This window comes from Bufo bufo, chromosome 1 (assembly GCF_905171765.1).
Source record: "Bufo bufo chromosome 1, aBufBuf1.1, whole genome shotgun sequence".
NCBI classification, from domain to species: domain Eukaryota; kingdom Metazoa; phylum Chordata; class Amphibia; order Anura; family Bufonidae; genus Bufo; species Bufo bufo.
In genome coordinates, this window is record NC_053389.1 from 516161961 (window position 1) to 516180153 (window position 18193).

The 18193-nt window shown below is 37.5% G+C and overlaps 1 protein-coding gene across 1 annotated transcript in view; it reads right to left on the bottom strand.

The window, feature by feature from the left end:
* The window catches only part of TFEC (transcription factor EC), a 126090-nt gene that overhangs the window by 53589 nt on the left and 54308 nt on the right, over window positions 1–18193 (bottom strand). Inside the window, exons 2-3 of the mRNA XM_040411318.1 lie at window positions 12534–12776; window positions 8762–8857 (exon numbers count right to left, since the gene is read on the bottom strand). Of these exons, the coding sequence (XP_040267252.1) occupies window positions 8762–8857; window positions 12534–12776 (339 nt within the window). The remainder of the gene's footprint in view (window positions 1–8761; window positions 8858–12533; window positions 12777–18193) is intronic.

Consider the following 18193-nt stretch of genomic DNA (forward strand, 5'->3'; position numbering starts at 1 on the left):
GTAAAAGCTGCTGGTTCTGGTTGTATGGTGGCAGCATGCTCATTAGAGGTGGTAGGCTTTCCTGAAGAGGTGGGTTTTCACATTGCTTTTGAAGGTTTGGATGTTGGGGGACAGTCTGATGTGTTGTGGTAGTGAGTTCCAGAGTATGAGGGATTCACATGAGAAATCTTGTAGATGATTGTATGAAGAACAGATGAGAGGAGAACAAAGAAAGAGGTCCTGTGAGGATTGGAGATTACGTGTGGGGATGTATCAGAAAAGTAGAGATTTGAGAGATTTGAGCAGGGGACACAGCATTTTTAACTGAATCCAGTCAGTAATGGGGAGCCAGTAAAGGGGAGTGGCAGAGAAGAAACAAAGGGAGGGCTGCATTAACCGCCCAGCAGAGTTGAACATAGATTGGAGGTGTGCAAGAGTGCTAGATGGAAGACCACAGAGTAGGTTGTTACAGTAGTCTACACGGGAGAATACAAGGGCAGGGGCGAACTGGGAACTTAAAGTGGCCCTGGATAAAAACCGAAAAGCGGCCCTATTTTGTAGGGGGGGTCAAAACTGACAGAAGGTGGGCAACACAAGTAGGTAGGTCCAATGCAAGTACACAGAGCCAACAGAAGTAGGCGGGGCAATCAATACCATAGTACAGAAAAAAATGCCTCAGCAGAACCAAAATACCACAGCGCAGTACAAAATACTGCATCCCCCGCTGCAGTATTCAACTATATCACTGTCCTGAGGACAGCAATATAGTTAAATTCAGGAGGGCACATGCAGCCACCAGTCAGGTGTATAAGTACCTGATGCTTCTAGCATTAATTAATGCTGAGAGCATCAATCGTCATGTATCCACTTGGTGGCAATGAGGGGCACTCAGTTGGCCCTCTGAGCATTGGCCCATTGGGAAATTTCCCTGTAGGGTCTATGGCAAGTCCACCCCTGTACGTGCGAGGGTGTGCACTACCATTTTAGTTGACTCAGGGGTTAGGAAGGAGTTAATATGAGTAATGTTCTCGAGTTGAGAGCGGCAGGCAGAGGTAAGGGTTTGGATATACGGTTTTCTCCATGTTGAGTTTTAAGAAGCTGGAGGAGAAGAATAAAGTGATAGCTGGCAGACATGCTGGAATTTTGAATAGTAGGGAAATAATAGAGAGGTAGATAATTGAAACACATGTAGAATAAATTTGGTTAGAAAAATTAAAATTGTCCTTTAAAATACACCATTAAAGTTATCTTTCTGTCCTTCTGTCCACTGCTCAGTCATCTTACTCAGACCAGGGTGTCACCAGGCCTCAGTGACATTACATCCATAGTAATGTGATATCACATAATTGTGCCATGTTTTTTTCCCTATTTTCCTATAGCCTTTTGTTGGTGTGAGAAATATGGGACACTATTAAAAATGTGTTATTTCAGATAGTCTCACAGCAGTACAAAATCACTTTATATATTTTAGGGGTTGGAGCTCTAATGACCAGTCTGTTTTGGGCCATAATAGCTGAGCCTTTTTTATTATTTTTAATTTTTTCATCATTGCATTCCAACATCTATACCTTTTTTATTTTTCCATCTATGTAGCCGTATGAGGGCTTCTTAATTTGCAGAACAAGTTGTAGTTTTTAATAGCACCATTTTGGAGTACAAATAACTTACTGATTAACTTTTATTAACATTTTCTGGGGGTTTGGATAAAAACAGCAATACTGTAATTGAGTTTTTACATGATAAATTTTACTACTTTTGCACAATGAAAATCCTTTTTTCATTATACAGACCTATGTGAGGGCTTCATTTTTGCATGACTTGTAGTTTATATTTTTATTTAAAAAAAAAAATTATAAACTTTTTATATTCTATTTTTTATGGCAAATAGGCAAAAAAAAATTGCAATTCTGGTATTCTCTTTACAGCATTCACCATATGGGATAAATTATATGATAATTGTGTAGTGTAAAGGGCATTTTATTTTTGCAATTTTTTCGATTGAAAAGCTTTTTTTTTTACAGTGGATTTAAAAAGTCTACACACCCCTGTTACAATGTCAGGTTTCTGTGATATTAAAAAATGAGACAAAGATAAATCATTTCAGAACTTTTTCCACCTTTAATGTGACCTATAAAGTGTACAACTCAATTCAAAAACAAACTGAAATCTTTTAGGTAGAGTGTGCACACCCTAAAACTAATACTTGAAGCACCTTTTGATTTTATTACAGCACTCAGTCTTTTTGGGTATGAGTCTATCAGAATGGGATATTTTGACTTGGCAAGATTTGCCCACTCTTCTTTGCAAAAACACTCCAAATCTGTCAGATTGCGAGGGCATCTCCTGTGCACAGCTCTCTTCAGATCACCCCACAGATTTTCAATCGGATTCAGGTCCGGGCTCTGGCTGGGCAATTCCAAAAATTTAATCTTCTTCTGGTGAAGCCATTCCTTTGTTGATTTGGATGCATGCTTTGTGTCATTGTCATGCTGAAAGATGATATTCCTCTTCATGTTCAGCTTTCTAGCAGAAGCCTGAAGGTTTTGTGCCAATATTGACTGGTATTTGGAACTGTTCATAATTCCATCTAGCTTAACTAAGGCCCCAGTTCCAGCTGAAGAAAAACAACCCCAAAGCATGATGCTGCCACCACCATGCTTCACTGTGGGTATGGTGTTCTTTTGGTGATGTGCAGTGTTGTTTTTGCGCCAAACATATCTTTTGGAATTATGGCCAAAAAGTTTAACCTTGATTTCATCAGACCATAACACCTTTTCCCACATGCTTTTGGGAGACTTCAAATGTGTTTTTGCAAAATGTAGCCTGGCTTGGATGTTTTTCTTTGTAAGAAAAAGCTTTCATCTTGCCACTCTACCCCATAGCCCAGACATATGAAGAATACGGGAGTTTGTTGTCACATATACCACACAGCTAGTACTTGCCAGTAATCCTGCAGCTCCTTTAACATTGCTGTAGGCCTCTTGGTAGCCTCCCAGACCAGTTTTCTTCTCATCAATTTTGGAGGGATGTCCAGTTCTTGGTAATGTCACTGTTGTGCCATATTTTCTCCACTTGATGATGACTGTCTTCACTGTGTTCCATGGTATATCTAATGCCTTAGAAATTCTTTTGTACCCTTCTCCTGACTGATACCTTTTAACAATGAGATCCCTCTGATGCTTTGGAAGCTCTCTGTGGACCATGGATTTTGCTGTGGGAATCGACTAAGAAAATTTCAGGAAAGACCAACTAGAGCAGCTGAACTTATTTGTGGTTAATCAGAGGCACTTTAAATGATGGCAGGTGTATGCTGACTCCTATTTAACATGATTTTGAATGTAATTGCTTAATTCTGAACACAGCTACATCCCCAGTTATAAGAGGGTGTGCACACTTATGCAACCACATTATTTTAGTTTTTTTGTTGTTTTATTCCCTCCACCTAATATATTTCAGTTTGTTTTTAGTACAGTACAGTTTATAGGTCACATTAAAGGTGGAAAAAGTTCTAAAAAGATTTATCTTTGTCTCAATTTTTACAGCACAGAAACCTGACATTTTAACAGCGGGGGTAGACTTTTTATATCCACTGTATGTAAAACATTTAAAAACTTTTTTTTTTACCATTTACTAGTCCCACAAGGGGACTATAACAGGCAATCTTTTGTTCACTTCTATAATACCCTGTACTGCTTAGGCAGTGTAGAGGATTATACAGTCACCAGCAGGCTGCACCAGAGAGGCGCATCCTAATGGGGATATACTACAGGTACCCCGTGATCTCATTCCTGGGGTGTCGATGGGAGGCAGAAGAAGTCAATCACGATAAACTATGTAGATGTCGCAGCCGCTATTGACTGTGGCATCTAAGGGGTTAAATGGTCCAGATCAGCACTTCTGCAAGCCTAGGCCAATAGAGCAGGAGGTTGGCTCTCATATGAGAGCAAAGTCCTGCTCTTCACTGCACAGGAGATTCTGCAGTAAAATGGAGGAGGCCTAGCCTAAGGCCCAATAGTGACCACCATGACAAAGGCTTATGGGTGGTTACTAACAGATTAATTACCAAATAAGCAGGGATGTATTCATTTTATTGCTTCTTGAAGTTTTCTTCTGTGTAGACCCAACTTTGAAACCCTCAAAGATGCCAAAAAGGACACACCGCCTAATAAAGCATAGAAACTCCTTGTCACCACAATGACATATCTGACATTATATAAGAACCAACAAAGCCATTATTATCTGAATGGAGATTTGTTGTAATACCTATGACATTAGCAGGTCTGGAGTGGTGCCATGACTCATTCAGTGGAGACACTGGTGGGGTCATAGCAGATTATAGATTTATATAGTTTCCATTCATTACAAAGCCAAGACACCTATGATGAATCCATTTGGCATTCATTTGGCATCCAGATAGATCATGATAGGGATTGGTCAGGTTTCCATATGGGTTTCAGCATTTTTGATGGCAAGACTAGGAATGCAGACTACACTATTATTGCGATAAGTATTACCAAGATGCCTGACAAGAAGGGAAGAATAGTAGTGTAAATTGTGTGCTAATTCCACACCTGTGATAAATCTATATGACAGGCTATTTTGGCAGAGGATCCCATTATAATCAATATGGTCTGGTGGTGAGAAACAGCCTGCCGGAGTTCACCGTATCTGGCCTAGCTGGATACTGACGCTCACCTCCAGACCATATTGATTATAATGGGATCCATCAGGAATCCAGACGATTAGTTGGACAAAAATGGGTGTGTGCACCGGTGTGGTCAATGGGCTTCGACGGTGCACGTCCCTATCTGGCTAGGCCAGATACGCTGAACTCCGGCAGGCTGTTCCTCTACCGCAGGTGTGGAACTAGCCTTAGTACATGAAGTAGTTAAATAATTTTGTCATGAGTCAAACAGGCTTCATAGTTCCTGATATCTCCTTCCTTTCTGATAAAAAAAAAACAACTATAGTGCTATAATGGAATATCTCTAGAGGCATTTCCACTTGAAAATTTACAACAATAAATGAAGAATGATCATATTTAATGTTTACTACTAAATTCATTTTCAGCAATTGTGGTTCGTTGTTTATAGAAAACCTACCATTCTTTAAAAACCCTTTCTTTTCTATCAATGTTTACTTCCTCATCAGCTATGTGAAATTAAGGTTTAAACATTTGTGCTATAGTTTCTAGAAATTTGCAATCAATTAACTTGGGTAATATTTTTGTATAACACAAGCAGACACCTCAAATTTTGTTTACTCTTTATATCAAACACCCTGTATAGTATATATTTTTTATCTTGGCCATTAGTAGTTACTGATGTCGCAGTTTTAAACTTGATTGTGATACCACATCTTACCATGATATCACAACACAATGACAAAAGCCATGGAAAGCAAAATAAAAAGACAAAAGTTTCTTCCCATTGTTTAGTAAACACGTTAAGAATCAAGATGAGGATTGCTACATCTGTACGCCTATGTGTTAAATTTTCTATATATAAACCTTTAGTTATATAGAACCTGTGAAAATTAGTTCTTACCTTATTTTTCTAATCTGTGTCATATGTGGTATCTTGAGTCTTAAAGCTGAGATGTTAGAATGATGGTTTCATGTGTGCAGCAAGGTGAACTTTGCTTCCTCTTGTAACTTTGTTTTCCTAGCTTTTTTGTCTTTTTCACTTTGCTAGGCAAGTTGCAGTGTTAATATTTGCCCAATCCAAGGTGCAGCTGCCCTTGCAGGAATTGGATGAATTCTGTCATGCTAATCCTATTTACTTATAAAGCCCTGATGTACACTTAAAGGAACATTACATGCTTCATATAGTTTCATCAATTTTATGCTTATTATATTATTAAAACAAAAGATTTGTCTTTGTTTTTAAGACGGTAAGAACTCTCTCACACATACCTCCATCCATGGAAAAGTTTTATGGGCAGCACATAAAAAAAATCCCAAAACAATTTTAGTTTTTTTGTGCAAAAGTAGATAAACATAAAAAGCTATATAAAAAAAAAACTAAAAACAATGGTGGGATTGCTTTGTCACACAGTCAACCCCCGAAAAAAATATAAAAAATAATACAAAAATAAAGCGTCAAATATCTACAAAAATAAAGCGTCAAATATGGAAATAAAAAAAGCATTTCCTTGCTCAGATGCTCCCTCTTGTCACGCTGCATTTCACAGTGCAAGACTGTGTTTGTTTAATGCCGGTGACCTACCAGGCTTCACATCACTATACTAAGCGGAGACTTCCGCCTAGCAGTGTGCCAGGTGACTTCACCGGCGCAGATGACCAGTCTATAGCGCTGCCCTAGGCTGTTTTAGAGGCAGGTACTATGCTACTTTGCATAGTACCTGCCTCCAAAACAGCCTACGGCAGCGCTATAAATTCATTTGCTGCACATTTGTGATGTGAAGTACAAAACATTATTAAATTACTTTTTAGGATTTTTGAAAATAAAGTTTCTAGAAGTGAACACTGCATGCAACAATGCTGTAATTTGTTATCTAGATTAAACAAGTAATGGATATTTGATTTCTTTTTCAGACTCCTCTTACACTACCCAATGTTTGGGCAGGATGAGTGCTGAATCCTATTATACTGGCTGATGCAAAGTATATGGTGGAGGCTAATTATTAGGAATGAGCTTTGTTACTGATAGTTGGCCAAAAAGTCAGGCAGTATAATAGGCCCTTCAAATTACTCAGGAGAATTCCCAACTGGGATTTAGGCAAGTCCTGCACAACCTGTAGTCTGTTTGGTTGGAGTCATTGACCATTTCTCTAGAACTACGTACAATCCTGCTGGTCTTGTGATCAGGGCAACGGTAGTCATTGGAATGGTCAATGTTTGACTCCAGATTGTGCAAGAAGTTCTTCAATTCCTGTTGTCCATTACAGCGTTATCTAGAAAACAGATTACAGTATTGGTGTAGACAGTGTTCAATTCAATAAACTTTATTTACAAGAGTCCAGTCAACAAATATAATTATGGAAGTATGTGATCTGCACTCGTCTATTATGGTAATCTGAGATTAGGGATATCCACAGCAATCCAGTTTGAATATATGCAATTAGTTTTATTGATCAGATTATTCACATCAATTAGTTTTCCATACAGTGTTGTTTATATCCAGGAGTAGAGAGAGTATATTAACCATAATGTGCTCCCCGAACATTTCCGTAGACATCCAGGATTGTCTTTGCCTTATTGCCACCAATGTGATCCCTTTGAAAAATGTCTAATGATAGACCGAAACGTTTGGGGAACACAATGTGGCTAATATACTCTCTCTACTCCTGGATATAAACGACGCTGTATGGAAAACTAATTGATGTGAATACTTTTTTCTGATCAATAAAACGAATTGCATATATTCAAACTGGAGTGCTGTGGATATCCCTAATTTCAGTCAACAAATATAATGATGGTACAGAAAAAGTTCTGTTGGTTTGTTTCATAGAAGGTCATATGATCAGATTCAAGTCTTTTCTTTAACAATGATCACAAATGTACATTGACAACTATATTGAAGTAAGTGTTTTAAACTTTATTCATTCAGATCTAGTGTAAATCCAATGTATTATAAAGTTTAGATTATTCATGTAGAAACAGTATTAAGTTTGAGGGGTTTTTGTGGCATTAATACCTGACGACTTTTCTAAATTTATTGAAATTGATTTTAAAATATATTAAAATTAAATGCCAAGGTAGACAAAAACTATGTATCTTTTTTCCAGTGTGAAAATGTCTCCTCACACCTCAGTGCACTGATATTTGGTTTTACTTTGTATCAGAATTTACATTACAGAAATAAAAGGCACAGATTAGGTCCAGCATTATACATGCTGGTATGTCTATTTCATGGTAACTAAAAAACTTTGCTCAGTATAGTTGAAGGCAACTCCATCCTTGGTGGCCTGTCTGTTTAGCACTTACTTACAAATCTGCAGGGCTTTACCTGAGGTGCTATAGAACTTATTGTAGAAGTGAAGTTCACCTTAAAAGGGTTGTCCAGGATTTTGATATTGATGTCCTATCCTCAGGATAGGCCATCCATATTTGATTTATGAGTGTTCAACACCCTGCAGAGCAGCTTTTACCTTGTAGTTCAAGAGCAAGAAGTCAGCACCTGAACTATAGAGCTCCATCCATTATGTAGTGGACAGAGCTGATAATTGCAGATCTGTTCCCATTCAACCAGTGTTCATTCAGAGAACTTTAACCAGGGCCTCATGAATAAAATAAGAAGACAGTTTACCTCTATTCAGCACTTGATTAACTTTGTCCTTCAGGACCAGAAGATTATTTTTTTTCTTTTTGCCTTACCACATTTTGATTGTTACAATCGTTCATGTTTAGGGTCCATTAACACGTCCGCAACTTGGGTCCGGATTTGTCCCTGCAATTTTGCGGAACGGGTGCGGACCCATTCATTTTCAATGGGGCCGGAACGGATGCGGACAGCACACTATGTGCTGTCCGCATCCGCATTTCCAAATCTGCACTTCTTGATCCGCAATTCCGTTCTCCAAAAAAATAGAACATGTCCTATTCTTGTCTGCGGAAAAGAAAAGGCATTTTCTATTATAGTGCCTGCGATGTGCAGTCTTCGCATTGCCAGTGTCCGTGTTTTGTGGATCTGCAATTTTCGGACCGCAAAACACCTACGGACATCTGAATGGACCCTTACTCTGATATAGCTAAGCTAGTATTGTGCAATAAGACTGTACATTGTAACCATATTTCTTGGTAGTGATATATGACTCTTACATTATTTGGCATTAACAAAGAAGTTTCTGTGCAGTTCAGGCCATCATCATTGAAACTTGATTCCAGACTAATTATGTCATCGATAAATTCTTCCATCTGTTGAAAAGTAAATAATTATATTTAAGGTTACCTTTAGGATAGTTATTTGCATATCTGACATTTTCAAAACACTTTTCACTAAATGTCAGCCATAACTAGTGGTGTGGTGGTAGTGAATACTGCACATCTCAGAAAATACCAGAAAGAAAGCCATCTATACGAACATGGAACTCATGGCAAGAAGTCATCTAGGCATTCCCTGGCATAGTCTCAGACTAATTGCAATATTTTATTGTATGCTATGCAAAAATAGCAAGGATGCTAGAATTAGCTTTTTTTTTTAATTTCTGAGTTAGTCCTGTTAGGGTACTTTCACACTTGCGGCAGGATGGATCAGACAGGCTGTTCACCATGTCGGACCCGTCCTTCCGCTATTTCGCCGTGCCGCCGGACCGCCGCTCCGTCCCCATCGACTATAATGGGGACGGGGCGGTGCACGGCGAGAGCCACCGGACTAAAAAGTCGGACATGCAGGACTTTTAGTCCGGCGGCCTTTCGCGGTGCACTGCCGTGCTGCGCCAGAGCTCCGCCCCCATCCCCATTATAGTCAATGGAGACGGAGCGGCAGCACGGCAAAATAGCGGAAGGACGGATCCGACATGGTGAACAGCCTGTCGGATCCGTCCTGCCGCAAGTGTGAAAGTAGCCTTAGTCTTTTTCATTTCAGCAGTATGTTGACATCAAAAATCAAATACAAAATATTGTCTTTCAATAGCAGTTAGTACACAGAGATAAAACTCCTATAGGTAATCCATTGTCAGTTTACTGCTGCTATGAGAGGTAGATGTTATCTGTAAGCTATAGTTCATACAAGCACTTTTAATCCTTTGTGCCTCAGCTACCTCCTCCCAGATTGTAAGTTATTTTGCAAGCAAGGCCCTCACACCCTTTGCTTTAATTATTGATTAGTTTTTTATTATATAATATCTGCTTTTGTGTACCCAATGATTAGAAAGTGCTGCTGAATATGCTGGTGCTAAATAAATAAATAAATATCATTAATAGTAAATTAGTAGAATGGGGATAACTGTATGCTAGCTCTATTGTTCTTTTGATAGGCATAGATAAAATAACCACATTATATTACATTACACTTGTGTAATGTGTGTGCATTGCCATCTGTTGCATTACACTTGTGTAATGTGTGATGATCCCCTTCCCTCTCTGACCACAGTGAATGGTCTGAGAAAAGCCAGGACAGGAAGTAGAATACATAGAGAGACGTTCAAAAAATGATATCCCTAAAACCACCTAAGATGTGAATCCAAAAATAGAATACATAAAATATTCACACATACGCTGTTAATATGATGGAAATGTTTCTAGGTCCTCCATTTTTGCATTGCAAATATCAAAATGTTATAGAAGAAATGTCAAGAAAAGTCACCAAATTAAGGAAGTGTACTTGAATTTGGTAAAAATGTTAAATTAATAAAAATTGGGGAATCAATTTAATTTACTTCTATGTTAGTCATGTATAGTGATGAGCGGCATGGGCAATATTCGAATTCGAGATATTTCGCAAATATTTTGCCGAATATTCGCCATATATTCGAGAATTCGCGAATTCGTGATCTCCAGGTATTATTTTCTTGATTGCGAAAATTTGCATAAAAATGTGCATTAAATTTTACATAAAAATCGCATAAAAATACAGCATAAAGCGGTATTTAAAAAAACGAATATTCGCAATATTTTTAATATTCGCGAATTCTCGAAGTGCCGATATTCACTATTAAAATTCGCAATTTGAATATTCATGATCAACACTAGTCATGTAGGGTAGAAAAGTCACAAAGAAACATCACCAGAAAAGTTAAACCTGAAATCTATGTCAGCTCCCTGAAAGGATATGCACCACTATACATTGGCACATAGAGTGTCTATGACTCTGTCTGTGATTTGGAGACTCAGGGACTTTGTGTGTCTCCATGCAGTCTCCAGCACACAGCTCTGCCATGTCCATATATCTCTTCCTCTCATAAAAACCTAGAATGCAAATAGGTATGCCACCTAGCTTCAGCTTCTCATTCACTCTGATTCGGGGATAGCTAGTATGCTAGCATGCTTAGATAATTTTAGACTCCATATTTTTATGGATAACATCACAGATGGCAATGCACAAAGACAGAAAAAAACAAAAGGGCTTCCATAAGTACTAAGAAATTATATCTGCATTGATGTCAAAGAGTGAGAATACAAAAAGTAAAAAAAATAACTTTCACATAAACAAAGCTAATGGGGCCTCCTAGATTATATGGGTCTCTGTAGACTTTCTAAAGTAGCTAAGCTATTGAGTTGGAAATACATTTCAATGGATTTCTGCTGAATGTATAGGTATCTTCATATCCTAGCCTGCTGTGCAAATAAAGATTATCGGCTGCCCATGTACAGTATGTGCTTTGTAAACAATGGATGCTGATGGTCTCCTCATCCATATGATGGAAGATGGTGGCAGCATAAAAATCTATGTGACTACCTCCTCCGATGTCCCAGGCTGCCTCCCCTTCTGAACAGCAGCTTAACTCAGCCAGGGCAAATGCAGATACAGTTAGAAAATCTCTTGTATCTGTGCATGCACAGAAGGGGAGGTATCCTGGTACATTCAAGGAGGTGGTCACATGGATAAATCACAAAACTTTGATTGTCTTATATTGTATGGATGTGGAGACTACCACTGTCCATTGTTTACACAGCACTTCTTTTGATTTGCACAGTAGCGGTATGATATAAAGATACTTTTACCAGCAAAACCTACCTGGTTATTATTACCTTTTCAGATTCTTTCTTCTATTAAGTTGCACTGTATGAAATTGTGCTTGGTAAACTGGTCACAGGAGCACTGGTGCCTTCTCAAACAGCCAATCAAATACTGATAGTGAATCACAGGAAACCCTTTTAAGCTAAACCCCAGGTGTATAATAGCATGCTCATGGTATAAGAGCCCTATAGCTAGTGGTTGGTTCCCTTAAAATTACATTTGCCTTCTCAGTGATAAGGAAAATAACCATGGCTATGGTCATATTAAGAAATGGGGTGTGGGAGTGGGCTTTAAAAATCTTGTTCACTATTGATTCAGAGCAAATTTCCAACTTGATGAAACGAACAATATTGATACTTAGTAAGGGTCTTAAGGCACATGCATTTGCACAGCTTTTTTTTTACCAATAAAAAAAAATCACTAAAATGACTACAGGCGTTTCTTGTGGTGTTTTTTTAATATATTTTTTTGCAATCAAAGTGTTAGCCCAGTAACGTTTTCTTCATGAAGTTTTTTTCCCTATAAAGAGGGTGATGTGAAAACACCTGAAATATGACAAAAACTTCAGCATGCTACGTTTAAAAAAAAAACTAAAATATAAAAAATGCCACCTCATTAAGAAAAATACCAGTGTAAAAAAAAATGCTTGTGTGTCCTATGTTTCATTTTTCAATAGACCTTCAGCTATCATCTGGAGTTGCCATTTTTACCACACAAAAAATGTGGCAAAAACCACCACTAAATGTTTGACAGTGTATAAAAATGCCACTCTTTGTGTCAAAGCATCCTAAAGATATAAACTTACTGTTTTCCCCATCAACATTATACAATGAAAATGTTTGAATCACCCGCACTGATTAACAAGATGAATAACATTTGGTAAGAAAAGTATTGAGGGTATAACATTGTTACCTCATTTTCATGGCTGTTTCCCAAAGCTAGTATTTTAGGCACAGTGCCATTTGGTGTACAGCTTTCTGCCACAGGAGACATATGTCCATTCAGTAGAGGTGGAGTTATTCCTGCCGGTTGGGCATGTGAATAGGAAAGCGCCTGCGTTGAAAATTTGGTTCCAATTGTGAAGTACTGTTTGACTTGCTGCCTTTGTGATTGCTGAAAATGATATTTTGTTGGATTTTCCAGGTGTGTTTGAACCTACAACCCAAAATAATAACAATGGATCTTTAATAACAAGGCTAACGTGGTATATAAGCAGTAACGGCAGGGCAAGGTGTGGTGTCTCATGGATTTTTCTTATTTGAAAACATGGGCGTTTGATATAGATATCTACACATTAAGGAAAATTCAATAGAAACCAACATTCCCGTTATCACAAAAAAAAGATAAAAATATACTTTAGAAGCTGAACATTATTATAAAATGCAGCAGAAAAAGTATTGGGTATGACATGCTATATAATTTATTCTGCGTTTTCTGCAAAAGTTTTTACATGTGTCTAAAATGCCAAGCAACTTCCATCACATATATTATACTTTGCATCCCATGCTGACAAATTTGCTGTATTTAGCGCTATTTTTTATGACATAAGATTAAATGTGCAAAAATATTATTACTTCAGCATTAATAATCAATCAACAAACAAGAAGTGCATAAAACTAGTAAGTAACATACATAAAAGAACAATTTTATAGAAATTTCCAGACATACTTCAGTAATAAAATTACCCACATTTTATCATCATTTATCTCTTAACCAAAAAGAGAAACACTACCAAAATATTCGTGCATATATAAACAAGAACTAAAAAACTAAGTCAAAGCTACTAAAATATAATCTACACTCCTTACCTCATAGTATGAACAGTCAGCTAAATGAGGCATTTTCAAGAACTATCACAATTCAGTCCTAGCGGTGGAGGTACCAACCACACAGTCCTCTGGAGGTTGCAGATCAATAGGGACAATGTTTGAACTCAGTAGGACTTTATAATCTTACTAAGCATGATAAAGGATCTAATTGGCTACGACGAAGCCATCCTTTGATTGCAAAGATTGACAGTTACTTCAAATAGCTCTGCTTCTTGTAGATGTCACATTCCTTTAATTTAACCACGACAGGAATACTAGATACAACATAAACTGTATTGTCAATTGAGTCTTGCATCTTTAGTCCAGTGGGGCTTTTTCACTGGTTAATTGCAAATTCATAGTAATAAATTCCTCTCAAGTGCCCCATGTGTGAGTATTTTTAATATGCTCTTAATTATCATCAGTAGTAATGCTTGATTTACAACACATATTTATCTCTCTGCTGTGCTTCAATTATACAATCCATTTAGAATTCCCCTAACATACATTAACATGCAGCAGTAATCCACATGAAGTATTTGCATATAAATTAAGCATATTTTGTCATCACTTTGTGCCAGTTATTTAGCCTTTTACATCTTAGTCAGTTGACAGTTTTACTAATACTTAATTATCCCTATAAAGAAAACGACAAAAAAAATGAACAAATATATGAAAGCTGATATCTCTAACAGAAATGTAACATTATAATAGTGTTAAATATAACTATTTGAGATCTAAAGTGAATTTTTCCTACTGAACAATAACAAGGACAATGAAAAATGTAGAACATTTTATTTTTTCTATAAGCTTTATCTTTATCAATTCTTTTCAGGTTTAATTTGGGGACCTTTGTCCCCTCCAGTATACCCCTCTCAATTCTTGAAGTTATATTTGAATCGCATCATTGAACTCTTTAGTTACACATAAACATAGTGTATCCTCATTAATAAAAGTAGACACAGTATATGAACAGCTCACTAAAATTCAACTTCTCTGCTTTGTTTTTGTCATACAAAAATTCCACATTTATTGTAACTCCTCTCTTTCAGTCTTTAATTGCAGTCCTCAAAATTTATAAATTCAGACTAATTAGGTTAAAGTGTAGACAGCCACAGCCAGAACAATTTGCTTAAAAGGACATACTGTATGCTACAAACACATAAAGACTAGATTCCAGTTAGTGTACCCTGACAATTGCAGCATGATCTGGTTATATGCTAAGATGTATGATGGATTTTGAAGTTTCCCCACTGTTTGCTGTCATGGATTGGAAAGGTTAGATTTTCCATCCTATTCTATTGTAACATAGTAGGTTAACAACGTATAGAAGTAACTTAGTGTTGGAAAACAGTAAAGATAGTAGTAACATAAAAAATAAAAAATAAATATCCCTTAATTGTCCTCTAGATGCAAATGCAGTAACAGAAGAATATATATGGAGGACATATTCCTCATAGTAGGGTGTAGATGCATAAACTGAACAAGGGAGAAACAAACTTTTTCTTGTATATGTTATAAAATCAGCTGCAAGCAATGTAATAAATCAAATATATGAGGTTCAATTACAAATCAAAGATATTGACTATGTTTTTGAGAAGAACTCAATATTTTTATGTTTCTTAATAATATCATATTGAGTCTCAACATATATAGGTATAATATATATATATTTTTTTAGACCTGGAAAAGTCAGATTGCGGCGCAAATAAACTTTATAGAGTATATATAGGTCAATATTGACCTTTATTATTGAGAAACATAAACATATTGAGGTCTTCCTTTTTATAAGTTGCCACTGAATGTTCATTTTCAGGAAAAGAGAGCAACATCTCATACAGTGTATCTGTCACAAAACTGTGCCATAGTCCATAGCCCCATGGTACCAGGGCAGAAACTAACAAAGTACAGTAGTGATTGCCCACCAGTAGCTCTCAAGTCTCATATGCCTTACGACCCCTTGTTGTGTAAGTCGCCATAGTAGCTCTAAGTTATGACCATGCAAAATTCCACTTACATTAACAATATTACAGACATATCCTATTTCCAGAACATTGCCAGTCGGACATATCCGTATGGAAATTGAAATTGCATGGTTTTGTGTTTCTCCCATTTAAGGATATCAACATTGTGACTTCAATGGAGCTCATGATGATCATCACTCAAATTTGCATGTACAGTAGTTAAATAAAAGGTTGGGAAACTCTGCAGTACAGTGTGGGTCACTTTGACACTTCCATAACTACAGTACTTAGCTGGTCACTGCAGCCACCCGTGATTTAAAATATGATTCTTAAAGAGCAGTTATATGCTGAATTATTCTTAAATGGGTTGTCCAAGTAATTTAAAAAATGGCAGGGACACTATTAGAATTATAACCACTTCTGTTCCAGTGCTTCCTCCTGACTAGGATTTGTTGTCCTGACAGCAGCAGTGAAGTGAATAAATACTTTACATGACCATAGCAGCTAATTACTGGCCCCAGCAGTCTTGTGCTGTATAACGTTGAGATCAGTGATTGGCTGAAGCGGTCATTTTCTGTAAATGGACATATAACTGCAGCCAAATAATTCCATCATGGTTGCAGTAGCGAGGAGGACATTAGCAGCAGCGATAGAACTACTATTCTAATAGTGATCCTGATGGACAACTGCCCTGACAAATAACGCTGACAACTCTTTTAAGATATGTATTCTAATATTATATACATTGCATTTAATATACTTATAGCATTGGAATGTTCAAGGTTGACTTGCTTAATGGCAGAAAGATCCCTCAAGAAGCACCAAGTCCCTTTTAACCTATAAAACGTTAACTAGATGAATAATAATCCTTAACAAACCAGTAGCCATAAATACCAGTACAAAGCAAATTAATTAATTAATTATGCCTTTCATGGCAAATTCCATCACAACTAGCCCCTTAGTATCTAACAAGTCTCCACCATGTACTGTAGCAAAGGAACCCCCTATTGATTTGTCAGCAATGTAAAAAAGAGAGTTTATGGGGTAAAACTTGCACCTTGTGCTGTGACTACTGCTGGCTTTTCTCCATGGCACTCCTCCATGGCTCTCCTTATTGCATTTTTGCTAGTTAAATAGTCTATATATATAATGCTGTCTGCCATCTGGGGAACTTTATATGGAAGATATTTACCTTTCACCAGCAAATGGCAGCTAGAATTGCATACTATACAGCAGTGGAATCAGAAAGAAGAGAGAGTAAGAGAGACAAGCTATTTCAAAACGTCCGTGTCTGCACAACACTACCTGCTGTGTCCATCGGGCAGAGATAGTAAGTACGTTCCACATTGTATTTGTGTCATAGTATGTATATGGGGGGAAAAAAGGGGGAGTGCAGCAGCACCCTGCAAACCAGATAAAGTACAATAATGCCATAGTCACAAAAAATATTGTGTATGTTGGTACCTGCATCCCTTGTAAGTAATGGAGGCCATTTTGGCACCAAAAATGGTAAAAGGCAGAGTGGACTCAGCATGCATGTGGATCCAACACTTCCTGAACTTTATGGCGGCAATTATGGCACATAACAGGCAGACGGGCTCAGATGATTTTGTACAAAATGCATTTGCCATGCATCTCACTTTATAAATAAGCGTAGCATTAGCACTATAATATTTTTTGTGACTATGGCATTATTGTACATTATCTGGTTTGCAGAGTGCTGCTGCATTCCCTCTTTTTTTTTTTTTTTTTTCTATTTTCAGCCATGGCAGCTTGCACCTGCGCATTGGGAGGTGCTGATTAACCCCCTTTTCTTTGCATAGTATGTATATGTACACTAAAATAATATTATTTGTACACTTATAAATAGTAACTAAAGTTTTTTATATTTTTTTTATAAAAAGGCACAAAAAGGCACAAAAAGGCACAAATGAACAAATGCACAGCATATACAGTGAAATATATGCTGCTGGTGATGCTGGGAAATATGTATTTTGCATGCTTAAGAACTGTAGAAGCTTTGAAACTTAACTGTAGAAGCTTGAAAATATAACCCGGCTCATGCACAGAAAAAGCCCCACAGCAAATTTTTGATTGGCCTCCCCCCTCTAGAAACTTGGAAACCCCCTCCACCTGTGCAACCCACACTCCTGTGGCTCGTCAAGATCAATCTCTCAGATGAGGCCCAGCAGCCGCATTGTATAATACTGTTGAGGGGGCCCTGGCAATAAAATCTTTTAATCCTCATCCTGGGTGGGCCCCTTATGAGTTTGGGCCCCAATGTAGCCACTTTACCTGTTTCCCCTAAAGCTACGTCTGTGATAAAAGCTCATGTGTCTTGTCTTATGTGTGTACTGCAACACATAAAGTCATGAACAGCGCTAGCTACCCTAACTGTAGGACACACATTACACTATTTGACTCTATACTGTCACATCAAGGTGGCCTCTTTCTAAAGTGGCTCAGCTTCACACGGTGACAACAGAACTTGCAGGTGGTGCAGCACAACAGCCAAACAACACTATGACACTGGGCCACACCAATCCACAGACATAGCACCACAGCAGCCGCCATGCAGAACTGCCCCATATAAACAGATCTCAAAAACTCACCTCTCAATATGGCCTCATCCTTATAAGTTATGCTGAGAAGCATTAGATCAATGTATAACATGTGGATGTGCGAACCATGCTTTTTTCTTTTTGCCGTAGTAATACATATGAATAACTTGAAAAAAAAAATCATGAGTCACCAAAAAGCGGTGTATACAGTGGTAGCTATGTTGGTGTATCTGCAGTGC